We start from the raw sequence: 12,428 nt of genomic DNA on the forward strand, positions 1-12,428 counted from the left end.
TCGAAAAGAAAATGGCACTATTTCTACAAGATAAAAGAAAACCACTGCCCGAGCTAAATGATTCTGAATAGATGAGTGACTCTAGCCAAAGTGACCAGATTTTTTTTGGACCAATCTGGGACATCTTATGCATTACATATTTTGAATGCATATCAAATTGTTAAAAAAAAATCTGCCATAATCCTACATCATCTAGTAAGACACGAACTACTCGATTCATAGAAACAAATGAATCATTTGTTTGAGAAACTGCATCACATCTCAAACAAACAAACAAAAATTCATACATTCCTGAACAAAAAAATTGTTTCGTATTTTTTGCCAAAATGCGTATTTTTGGATGAGGATTCTGAAAAAATAAAAATCTCATTTTGGTCAAAAATGAAACATGTGCAGTTTCTCAAACAATCGCTTCGAATACCTTGAAATCTTTGGATGTTCTAAATATTTTAAAATGAAGAAATGTTTTACAGTCTAGACCTCGTGGCCGTGCGGTTAGCGGCATCTCGGTCGTGTTTTATGTTGTGATTCTCGCTACAGTTGTTTTTTTTATACTTTATTATAGTGATTTTCTCGATAATCGAAGATCATCACTTACACATCAGTTGTGGAAACCTATCGATTAGCAAAAATGGTCTTATGCTATGTGTTCAGTCTTATCACAAAAAGAAAGTCTTAAGAAAAAGCGTTCAGAATGACCAACTGATGAAGACAGCGAAATCATTTTTTAACTTAGGGTCGTGTTGCAATCGCAACGAAACAGAGACAATTTTCCGTTTTCTTAACGTGTATTTCAGCCAACGTTAAAAAATCCCTATTGGCGAGAAATAGTTATAGGGAAATTACTATTACTTATGTTTCACATAGTATTATATGCTAAGACTTTTCAATTTGTATTTCAGGAGTGATACTATCCCGTTTCATAATTTTAGTTGTAATTTAAGAGAAAATTGATAAACTTACGTTTAGTGCCTCGATTGTGTTCGTTTTCCTTATTCGTTTAGCTTATAGATCGGTGATGGGAATGCTAGAAGTTTCATTTCAGGTTAGTTATAGGTTCACAATATTGCGATGTACATTTACCTGTTCTAAATGTGTTTGTCTTAGGTTTAGTTAATTTTACGCATGTTCCCGTAGTTTCAAAGATAGTATCTATAATTTTGTCGTTTTAGATTAAGGATTGCATTAGATTAGGGCATGTTTTGATTACTGCATGTGCATGAAACTAACCTACTTTTAAGTTCGCACTATCTGGAAGTATGAGCGAGTATTTTAACTGTTTTCTCTAGGCTATTAATCAATAAATTTTAGCTCTTAACCACTTAATTACTTTTAGGCTAGGCTGTATTAATTTAGTTTAGATTTTAAGTAGGAAAATTAGGTAAATCGCTAGAGCACACTAGGTACATAACTTTTTTTTGATCTGCTTTTCTCCTTCTTCTACCATTCTATTTTCCCTCCTCACTTACTGTCATTTCAAAGTTCACCTTCATTGTGACGTTCTAACGAGGCGACGCGTCGATAACTCACATCAAGGCTGCTTAACTGTAGGTTCGTATAGAGTGTCGGTTGAATGTGGTGCACCGCAACGATTGTTGCGACACTCCCCCCCAGTACTCGAAGTCACTGGTTCGACGTACTTGCAGTTGCACCGACATCCAATACCGCAAGCTTCACGGCTGGTCTCTCCAGCAGTCCAGTTGATGTCCTCACTAGAGCTCGACGAACCTGTCCATCCTTGGATTGGATAGCGCGAACCACGCGGCCTCTCGGCCAGCAGTTCCTTGGCAAAGTCTCGTCCACGATAACGACGATGTCTCCTTCCGCTAAAGGTTTTACACCACTGAACCATTTCGTCCTTCGGGTCAAAGTTGGCAGGTATTCGGAAACCCAACGCCGCCAAAATCTATTGGCATAGACCTGCGACATCTTCCATGTATGCTTCAGTGCATAGCTGCTGTTGTCATACGCGATCGGGGGCTTAGAACCATCTGACGACCCGAGCAGAAAGTGATTCGGGGTTAGGGACTGACTGTGCTCATCGTCTAGCGGCAGTTCAGTCAAAGGCCTTGAGTTGACAATAAGTTCTATCTCCGTCAACATATTCCTTAGTAGTTCGTCGGTGGGTGTGCGCGTGAGTTGGGTGTGCTTCAGGGCCTTCTTCACGGACTGGACTAGTCGTTCCCAGGCTCCGCCAAAGTGCGGAGAAGCGGGCGGATTGAACGACCACTTAGTGTCGCTGGTGACAAAATGTTCCATCAGTTTGTCTTGGTTTACGTGCTGCAACGCTTCCTTTAACTCCCGACTGGCTCCGATGAAGTTCGTACCACGATCACTGATAATTTCTACAGGAGGACCTCGTCTGGCGATGAAGTTACGGATGGCGATGATACAGGAGTCTGTCGTGAGGCTATAGGCTAACTCGATGTGAACTGCACGTATAGTGAGGCAAGTGATCAACACTCCCCAACGTTTCTCGGTCTTCCGGCCAACAACCACATACATCGGCCCAAAATAGTCGATCCCAATGTAGGAGAACGGGCGGCAAAAAGCTTTCAACCGTGCGGGTGGAAGGGCGGACATTTCTGGGGCAGCTGGCATAGCCAGACGATTTTTACAAAGCTGGCATCTGGTTCTCACACGATTATAAGTTGAGCGGAGTTGAGGCACGTAGAATTTTCGTCTAATTTCGTTGAGTGCAGTCTGATGATTCATATGGCAGTACCGTTGATGGACACTGGCTATAATCAGGTCCGTAACTGTGTGGTGCTTGGGTAGAAGAATTGGATGTTTCGTACCCTCTTCTACCACTTCGCAGGCGTCTATACGACCCTTCATACGCAGCAATCCATCTCCGTCCATGAACGGACTAAGTTTGTACAATACGCTACTCTTTGGCAACTTCGTACTCCATGGTGAACGCTTTGGCTCTTTCAATAGATCGATTTCCAAGGCGAACTCGGCGTCCTGTACTATCTTCAGAATCATTAGTTCTGCTTCATGCAACTCTTTCTGCGTTAGCGGACCGGTGACGATGGGCTCCTTCGCCAGTCTCTTGCGCAGATTAGTCGGAAACCTTCGTACGTATGCCACATGACGCAGAATGTGTTTCCAGCTTGAAAAGTGTTCCCACTGAAATAGTGCTGGTTGTGCGAAGTGATGAAGCACCCGCGGACGCAATTCTTCAATGGTTTCTCCAAAGTCCGACGTATGGGCTGGCCACAGTTCTCTCGTCTTCCACAGAAAATCCGGGCCACAAAACCATCGGCTTGTAGGTGACAAATCCGGTAACTTTTGCCACTTCGTAGCGTCATCAGCGACATTCAATTTGGTTGAAATCCAGCTCCACTCCTTCGGCTCAGAAAGATCCAGCATTTCACTTATGCGTGCTCCAACGAACTGGCTGTATTTTCGGTGATCGGAATTGATCCAGCAGAGAACATCGCGAGAATCCGACCAGGATAACCTTTGCGCTGGTTTAGGCTTGTGTGTTCCATGATGTCGTTCGCCAAACGAGCTCCGATTACCGTTGCTTGAAGCTCTAGCTTAGGGATTGCCACGAATCGCAATGGAGCTACCCGTGTATTTGTGACAACAAGCGCGCATTCCACTGTGCCGTTGTTTTCAAATCGCAGATACGCAACCGCCGCAAATCCGTTTTCTGAGACATCCACGAACACATGAAGTTGTATCACGTTTCGCTGCCCAACGCTGGTCTTCATTCGATGACACCTTGGTATGCAAACGTTCTCCACCTGTGGAAGAACTCACAGCCACTTCTCCCACTTCTCGAGCTTCTCGGTCTTGATCGGGTCGTCCCAGTCAACACGGCTGCGCCAAACGTCCTGCAGCAGTATTTTCAAGAACATGAGGGAATTGGCTAACAGCCCTAGAGCATTGTAGATCATCATCATCGTGCTCAGCATTTGACGTTTAGTTGGCACGATGTGACCCTGGAGTGAATCCATGTTAATTCTTGGAGATACTTTGAAAGTGAACGTGTCGGTAACGGTACACCACCACATACCGAGAACCTTTTCAGTTCCCATCTCGCTGGCCAAGTTCAAGCTTTTCTCGCCGGCCTTTGCCTCCAATTCTTGCAACACACGTTTAGAATTTGATAACCAGTTACGTATTTCGAACCCCGCCTCCGCATGAACGAAACGAACGTCCTTCGCCAGCTTCATAGCATCTTCTTCCGTCTCCTCGCTGGATAACATGTCGTCGACGTAATGTTCGTTTACTATTGCCTCAGCCGCTCTTGGGAACTGCTCCTGAAATCGTTGCGTTGGGTTTTTTTTTCACAAACTGCGCGCAGCTTGGCGAACCCGTAGCCCCGAAGGTCATTACCTTCATTGCGTAATGCGTAGACATCTGGGTTTCGGTCTTGCTCGCCGTCACGCCACAGGAAACGCTGGCATTGTTGGTCGATCTTGTTCACCATCACTTGGTGAAACATTTCGCGGATATCGCCAGTGACGGCAATACGATATTCTCGGAAACGACGTAGTACGGATGGAAGAGAAGTGAGTTGATCTGGTCCAGTCAGTAGAAAACAATTCAGCGACGTTCCCGCCACCTTTGCTGCGGCATCCCATACGAAGCGTAGTTTTCCAGGCTTGTTCGGATTCACCACAGGAAAAATTGGAAGGTACCACACACGAGGAAAGTGCTCTGCTAGTTGACTGTCCGGGGGCTTCTCGGCGTAGCCACTGCGAACGTAGTGCCGGGTCTTGTCCTTCAACTCTGCCGCCATCTCTGGTTGGCGTTGCGTTCGGGTCTCCAGGCACAATAGCCGCCGCATGGCTATTTGACTTGCTGTCCGGAAGTCGGACATCATCATATCGCCACAGCAAACCTGTTTCGTAGCGCTGCTTTTTAAGAGGGTCAGGGATTTCAACAGCTGCGCAGCTCGTTCATCATCCTTCGATAAAAGTGTTTTGATCGGGCTCATAATTCCTAGACTGTCCAGCGAGAAATAGGCTTTTACGGCTTTGTGAAGCTCTGCATCCTTCTGCTCACTACACTGGCACAAATGGACACTGTGGTGTCCTGTGAAGTCCGTCTCTGCTCGAGCTGCTGTAGAACAAGGTCCGAACACAATCCAGCCTAGACGGGTTCTGGTAGCGATTGGTTCGCTGTCTCGTCCCTCTCTGCTATCCAGTGCATGGCCCAAGCGACAGTTATCCACTCCTATGAGCACACGTGGCTGTACGTTGCGGTATGAATCTGTCGGTAAATCTTTCAGGTGGTGATACTTTTGTGATAACTCCTCCATCGCGAGAGTTTGTCGTGGTAGAGAGAGACTGTTAACGGTGTGCACCTTGGGAATCCAGTGGGTATTCGAATCGTGTACTCCGGAAATCTCCAACGCCAACATAACAGAATTCGTTTCTTCCCGCTGATGATCTGAGGTCCATTCCAAGCACAAGGGGTACGATTCGCCTTCGAGTTGAAGCTCTTTCAGCAAACTGTGTTCCATCATCGTCACCGATGATCCATCGTCCAAAAAGGCAAAGGTGCGTACTGACGTTCCTCGTCCGTGGAAGAAGCACTGGAACGTATCGGAAAAGAACTTTGCCAATGTTGCTCACATGAGTGTTACACCTTTCAGTACGCGTTTCGGCACTGCTCTGAGATGTTGACGCTTGAGAATTCTCCTGTCGCTGGTATCTGAAGTCATCGTGTAGCAGCTCATGATGCATATACAAACAACCATTTTCCCCGCAGGCTAGTTTTACTTCACAGGCTCCAAAATGCTTTACCAGACATTTTCGGCATAATTTGTTCTGCTTCAGTGCAGACCACCGTGCGCTAACGCTCATTTCGCGAAACGTTTTGCACGATCCCACACTACTACAACCTTCTTGGCAAATGACGCATTGCTTGCTGACTGGCTTCGGCGCGAACTTAGCTGTACTCGTTGGGGTCGATGTCTGGCAAGAACTGGACTCCATGTGGAAGTGAACTTCCTCCTTTCGACTTCGTCTTTCAGGCTTCCCAGCGTATGTACCGATTGACGACGGGACCGTAACTACGCATGCAGCCTCGACAAGTGTACCTAGCCAAGTACTGAAGTCCGATAATGTAACCGCTTGCAGTGCCTGCCTATACTTCGCCCAGTCGAGCTTGATTGTTGAGGTAACCTCTCAACAAGCTCTTGGAGAAAGCGCCACATTACACAGATGTTCATCCAAGCCGCAGGCTACAATCGTTGAACACATGTTCTGGACAGCTACACCAAAATCGATCAGAGTTCCAAGTTTCTCCGTCTTCGGTGCAGGCATCTCCCGAATCTTGCATACTAGCGAGTGAACGATCACTTCCGGGCGACCAAACAGGGTTCGTAACGTGCTGATCACTCCTTCAAGTCCGGCTGGGAACAGCAAGCGACTTCTCACCACCTCTAGGGCCTTTCCTTTCAAGCTCCGTTGAAGCCGAAGTAAATTCTCTTCGCCGCTGAAACCGCACATTCTAGTGGTGCTTTCATAAGTAGCAATGAACAGAGGCCACTCTTCGGGATTACCGGTGAAGACGGGGAGTTCCTTGGCCACTGCTTGGCGCGCAGCGATTTGACTTCTGCTCAACTCATGTGAACCAGCTACTGACGGAAGGCCAGAATGATAATTCGGATCAAATGGATCAGCGTTGACGTTCAAGCCGCTAGAATTGACTCCCGTTGAATTGGCGTTGCCGATTTCCATCGCTTTTAATCGTCCTTCAAGACGCTTCGTCTCCAGTTCCTGCTTGCTCGCCATCTCTTGAAGCTGCTTTTCAATCCTCTCGAACGCTTTACTCACATCCGTTGCCGGGTGGCTTCCACATCCTAAAGTGGTAGAATTCGCACTAGGAGGAGCCACCGCTAGCGGCGCACTTAGTTCTGTCCGAATTTCTTCCTCTCTTTTTTCCAACCGACGCTGAAACTGCTGCTGTAGATCATTCACGGCGTTCTGTATCTCCTGATCCTTCTGCTTCAGCAGTTTCTCGTACGATTGCTGCTGCTCCATGAAACTACGCTGCATCTGCTCCAACCGCTTCTGGAAATCTTCGAGTTGTTTTGTCTGCTGCTCTTGGTTGCTGATGATCGTCTTGGATGCTCCATGTTGTGCAGGAACAATCAGATGGGTCGGAGTGCCCTGAGCTGTCCGCCTTGTTTCACACGATGTGCAGCTCCAGTCAACTTCCTCAATCCCTTCATCGACGCCCACGCACTTATAGTGGTACCACCCACCACAGTCATCACAGCACACCATCCGGCTATCGTCCGGTTCATTGCAAACACCACAACTCACATCAATCCTTGGCGCATCACCCCGACGTTTTGACATTTTCACAGCCTCCCCGATCGCGAGCTAAACGGATTTTTTAAAATGTTGCAATCGCAACGAAACAGAGACAATTTTCCGTTTTCTTAACGTGTATTTCAGCCAACGTTAAAAAATCCCTATTGGCGAGAAATAGTTATAGGGAAATTACTATTACTTATGTTTCACATAGTATTATATGCTAAGACTTTTCAATTTGTATTTCAGGAGTGATACTATCCCGTTTCATAATTTTAGTTGTAATTTAAGAGAAAATTGATAAACTTACGTTTAGTGCCTCGATTGTGTTCGTTTTCCTTATTCGTTTAGCTTATAGATCGGTGATGGGAATGCTAGAAGTTTAATTTCAGGTTAGTTATAGGTTCACAATATTGCGATGTACATTTACCTGTTCTAAATGTGTTTGTCTTAGGTTTAGTTAATTTTACGCATGTTCCCGTAGTTTCAAAGATAGTATCTATAATTTTGTCGTTTTAGATTAAGGATTGCATTAGATTAGGGCATGTTTTGATTACTGCATGTGCATGAAACTAACCTACTTTTAAGTTCGCACTATCTGGAAGTATGAGCGAGTATTTTAACTGTTTTCTCTAGGCTATTAATCAATAAATTTTAGCTCTTAACCACTTAATTACTTTTTAGGCTAGGCTGTATTAATTTAGTTTAGATTTTAAGTAGGAAAATTAGGTAAATCGCTAGAGCACACTAGGTACATAACTTTTTTTTGATCTGCTTTTCTCCTTCTTCTACCATTCTATTTTCCCTCCTCACTTACTGTCATTTCAAAGTTCACCTTCATTGTGACGTTCTAACGAGGCGACGCGTCGATAACTCACATCAAGGCTGCTTAACTGTAGGTTCGTATAGAGTGTCGGTTGAATGTGTGGTGCACCGCAACGATTGTTGCGACAGGTCGCCTTATTCAACCACACATGAAGAAAAAAATAGCTCTTCGTAAATAAGGTTAGACGTCATTTCCTCTTGCATCTTATGAAGCACGTTGCATGCTTATAAACATACAAACATTAAAAAAGCGGCGAGAATTTTCAACGGATTCATTTGTTAACGATATGGTTTCTCAACGTGTTGATTTAACTGAAATTTTATCGTAATTGATTTTTTACATGCCTTCTCGGCTACTTTGACATAGATCATTATTTTTAACAAACCACTGCCGAGCAATTACGCCAAATTTGGGCCTCTCAGCCGAATGATGGCCTTTTACAATCAACAATATTTTCAAAGACTAAACATTACAAATTCAGCAATATAAATCCAAAATCACTAGAAAAAACGCCTATTATTTATTCATACTATAGCATAACAAAAACAAACATGTATATGTTCTAGTCTACGTTGGTTGACGAAACTAAAAAAAAATAATTTAGGCGTTTTCTTAATTTTGCAGATTTCACTCATTTTCTTATATCCAATGTATTCCAGATCTTGGAGCGGACTTGGATATTTTCGATTCAGATCATTGTCCAAAACCAAAACTTTTTAAAGTATGTTCAGTTATTTTGGTTCTGAAAATTATATAAACCCTTAAAGTTAAAATTAAAATCCTAAGATTTCTGTGTTATCAAGAGTCTGACAAATCAACTCAACTTTTGCTGACCTTCAGAAAGCTAAGATTCTTTATTATTCATGGAAATTGTTTAGGTCCTCAAAATCATGCAAACTTTTATTCTCCAAATTCAGTATACCTTCTAGACTGCTCAAGTTGACCCTTTTTCTTTTGATCGCGATCAAATACTGATTCTCTAGAAATTTAATTGTTTACGGATTCTATAGCACCTGACTTTTCAAATTCATCATGGAATGCGGGACATTTTCCGGGGCCCCTGTCAATGCGGGACAACTAGGCTGAATCCGGGACTGTCCCGCATAATCCGGGACGGCTGGTCACTTTAGACTTGTCTTTTCTAGCAGATATCGCAACATCTTAGGGCCAATCTCTTCACCTGCGCTTAAATGTTAAGCGGTGCTTATTTATTTATTTATTCAGACTAAGGCCGAAGTGGCCTGTGCGGTGTATAAGAGTCTTCTCCATTCGGCTCGGTCCATGGCTACACGTCGCCAACCACGCAGTCTGCGGAGGGTCCGCAAATCGTCCTCCACCTGATCGATCTACCTTGCCCGCTGTGCACCTCGCTCTCTTGTTCCTATCGGATCGTTGTCGAGAACCATTTTCACCGGATTACTGTCCGACATTCTAGCTACGTGCCCGGCTCACCGCAGGCTTACGATTTTCGCGGTGTGAACGATGGATGGTTCTCCCAACAGCTGATGCAACTCGTGGTTCATTCGCCTCCTCCACGTACCGTCCGCCATCTGCACCTCACCATAGATGGTACGCAACACTTTCCTTTCGAAAACTCCCAGTGCGCGTTGGTCCTCCACGAGCATTTTTTTTTTGTTTTTCCAGTAGGTTGGGAATCTGCATGCAGACACCGGTGGGCTACCGGCGAACGGGGTTTAGCTATTGCCGACCCGCTAAAACCACCCTGTTCACAGACCCTGAGTCTCCCCGGAACAGACTTTTCGGCATTACTTCTGGGAGGGGTCCGTGCTACTACGCACGCCCACATACTAGCTACCCACTAGCTTCAAATCACAACTAGCTACCCACTAGTTCCACTACTACTTAACCAACTACCCGCTGGTACCTCACCCTCGAGACTAGCTACCCACTAGTCGGCGCTATCCGACTGCTGCTCGGCGCGCCAATTGCGCTGCAAGATGCTGGCAATCTGAGTAGTAGCGGCCGAGACCGTTCCACTTATCAACCTCTTGACACATCCTCTGGATAAGATTATCCGGAGTAGTGTCCCTCCGCACACCTCTAGCATTCCGCTTCTAACATCGACGAAACGAGGACATACGAATAGTACGTGCTCGGCAGTTTCGTCGACCCCTGGGCAGTCCGGGCAGACGGGAGAGTCCGTATGCCCAAACCTATGTAGGTACCACCTAAAGCAGCCATGGCCTGACAGGAACTGTGTCAGATGGAAGTGAACTTCCCCATGCCTCCTATTAACCCATCTTGATACGGTAGGTATCAGCCGATGGGTCCACCTACCCTTAGAAGAGTTATCCCAGTCCCGTTGCCATTTGATAGTCGAAGTGACTCTAATGGCTTTACGGGCTCCCCTGGTTCCGCGCATGTCCAAACTCTCCTCGTCTTCCCGTATGACTAGTCGAATGGGTAACATACACGCAATCACACAAGCGGCATCCCGTGATACCGTGCGGTAGGCACTTATCACTCTGAGACACGCTAGCCTGTGTACACTCTCCAGCTTCTGTAGGTTACGTTCGACGCTAAGCGCCGAGGCCCAAGCTGGACAGCCGTATCTGAGGATAGATACTGCAACCCCAGCTAATAACCTGCGTCTGCTGGAGCGCACTCCCGAGCTATTGGACATCATCCTGGATAATGCCGCAATAGCTGTCGAAGCTCTCCTGCAGGCGTAATCTACGTGACTGCCGAAGTTCAGTCTATCGTCGATCAGCACCCCGAGGAGCTTCACTTCCCGCTTGGAAATGATCTCACAGTCGCCCACGCGAACCACTGTTTCCTGTACCGACTTACGGTTGTTAACAACAACCAACTCTGTTTTGTGATGAGCTAGCCCCAGCTGCCTTGAGCTCATCCATTCCTCTACTATAGCGATCGCGTGGGCCGCCGTAAGTTCCACTTCCTCAATCGACTCTCCGTAAACCTCCAGCGTTATGTCGTCGGCGAAGCCAACGATCTTAACACCTGGGGGAACTTCAGTCTTAAAACACTATCGTACATAGTGTTCCATAGCACCGGGCCCAGGATAGATCCCTGAGGGACTCCTGCGGTGATAGAAGCACTAGCTGAGTTGATAGCATCCACCGTGGACCTACCCTTACGAAACCCAAACTGATTGCTTGACAGGCCGTTCGTACCTTCGGTGTACGGGGTAAGCCTGTTGAGGATAATCCTCTCAAGCAACTTCCCTGTGGTGTCCAGTAGGCAGATTGGTCTGTACGCCGATGGGTCACCTGGTGGTTTCCCGGGCTTCGGCAACAGCACCAGCTTCTGTCTCTTCCACCTATCGGGGAAACTGCGCTCGTCCAGGCATCTCTGCATGGCTGTCCTGAACATGTCCGGGTTAGCCATGATCGCTGCCTTCAGAGCGAGGTTTGGAACTTCGTCGGGCCCCGGAGCTTTGTTCGTGTCAAGGGTTCGGGCCACCGCAAGCAACTCTTCGTTCGTCACCGCTGCCACTTCAGCCACTTCAGCACTCGCGTTCTGCGGTGCTGGGGGTGGCCAAGGGCTTGTGGCATGGGACGGGAAGAGAACCTCGATAATGCGATTCAACCTTTCCGGCGACCGTTCGAGTCTTCGCCATTACTATCCTGTAGGCATCGCCCCAAGGATTAGCATTGGCGTTCAGGCATAGGTTGTCAAAACACTTCCTCTTACTGCTACTGATGGCCTTGTTAAGGGCCAACTTCGCAGCTTTGAACGTCAAGCGGCGTTCATCCCTCAACTGCTCAGAGCGAGCTCTCTGCATCCTTCGCCTAGCCCTAAGGCAGGTTGACCGAAGGTCTGCGATTGCTGCACTCCACCAGTATGCTGGAGGTCTACCGTTCCTCGGTGGTGCCCTCCTCTGCATGCTGGCATCACATGCACGTGACAGGACAGCTGTCAGTGCGTCCCCTGTAAGACTGTCGGTGTTACCCTCCAGTCCCAGCGCCGCGGTGAAAACTTCGCTGTCGAAGCTTAGGGCCTTCCACCCACGGACCTGACGGGGATTTCTCAACCTCGACTGCTGCACACCACAGCTGATCACGTAGCGGATGGCTAGGTGGTCGCTGTAGGTGTAGCCTTCGTCGACCCTCCAGTTCAGTCCCCCGGCTAGGCCGGGGCTACAGAACGTAACGTCAATGAACGACTCCACCCTGTTCCTACGGAACGTGCTGGTTGAGCCGTCATTGGCTAACACGACCTCCAACTTTGCTAGAGCCTCAAACAAAGCTTGACCTCTCCGATTGGTGTAGCGGCTTCCCCACTCCACCGCCCAAGCATTGAAGTCCCCCGCTATGACAACCGGCTTCCGACCTACA

At 47.0% G+C, this 12,428-nt stretch overlaps 1 protein-coding gene and 2 long non-coding RNA genes across 3 annotated transcripts; all 3 read right to left on the reverse strand.

The window, feature by feature from the left end:
• Positions 1 to 874: 874 nt before the first annotated feature.
• On the reverse strand, positions 875 to 1,353 carry LOC134208886 (uncharacterized). The gene is made up of 3 exons (XR_009978706.1): positions 1,231 to 1,353; positions 1,084 to 1,152; positions 875 to 1,027 (listed from the first exon to the last, which is right to left on the reverse strand). It is a non-coding gene; the product is annotated as an uncharacterized LOC134208886 (long non-coding RNA).
• A 270-nt stretch (positions 1,354 to 1,623) lies between these two features.
• On the reverse strand, positions 1,624 to 3,375 carry LOC134206794 (uncharacterized). Its single transcript, XM_062682515.1, has one exon. The coding sequence runs from the start codon at positions 3,373 to 3,375 to the stop codon at positions 1,624 to 1,626; it is 1,752 nt and encodes a 583-aa protein (XP_062538499.1).
• A 4,129-nt stretch (positions 3,376 to 7,504) lies between these two features.
• LOC134208891 (uncharacterized) lies at positions 7,505 to 7,949 on the reverse strand. Its single transcript, XR_009978707.1, has 3 exons — positions 7,861 to 7,949; positions 7,714 to 7,782; positions 7,505 to 7,657 (listed from the first exon to the last, which is right to left on the reverse strand). It is a non-coding gene; the product is annotated as an uncharacterized LOC134208891 (long non-coding RNA).
• Positions 7,950 to 12,428: the final 4,479 nt, after the last annotated feature.

Source organism: Armigeres subalbatus, chromosome 1 (genome assembly GCF_024139115.2).
Source record: "Armigeres subalbatus isolate Guangzhou_Male chromosome 1, GZ_Asu_2, whole genome shotgun sequence".
NCBI classification, from domain to species: domain Eukaryota; kingdom Metazoa; phylum Arthropoda; class Insecta; order Diptera; family Culicidae; genus Armigeres; species Armigeres subalbatus.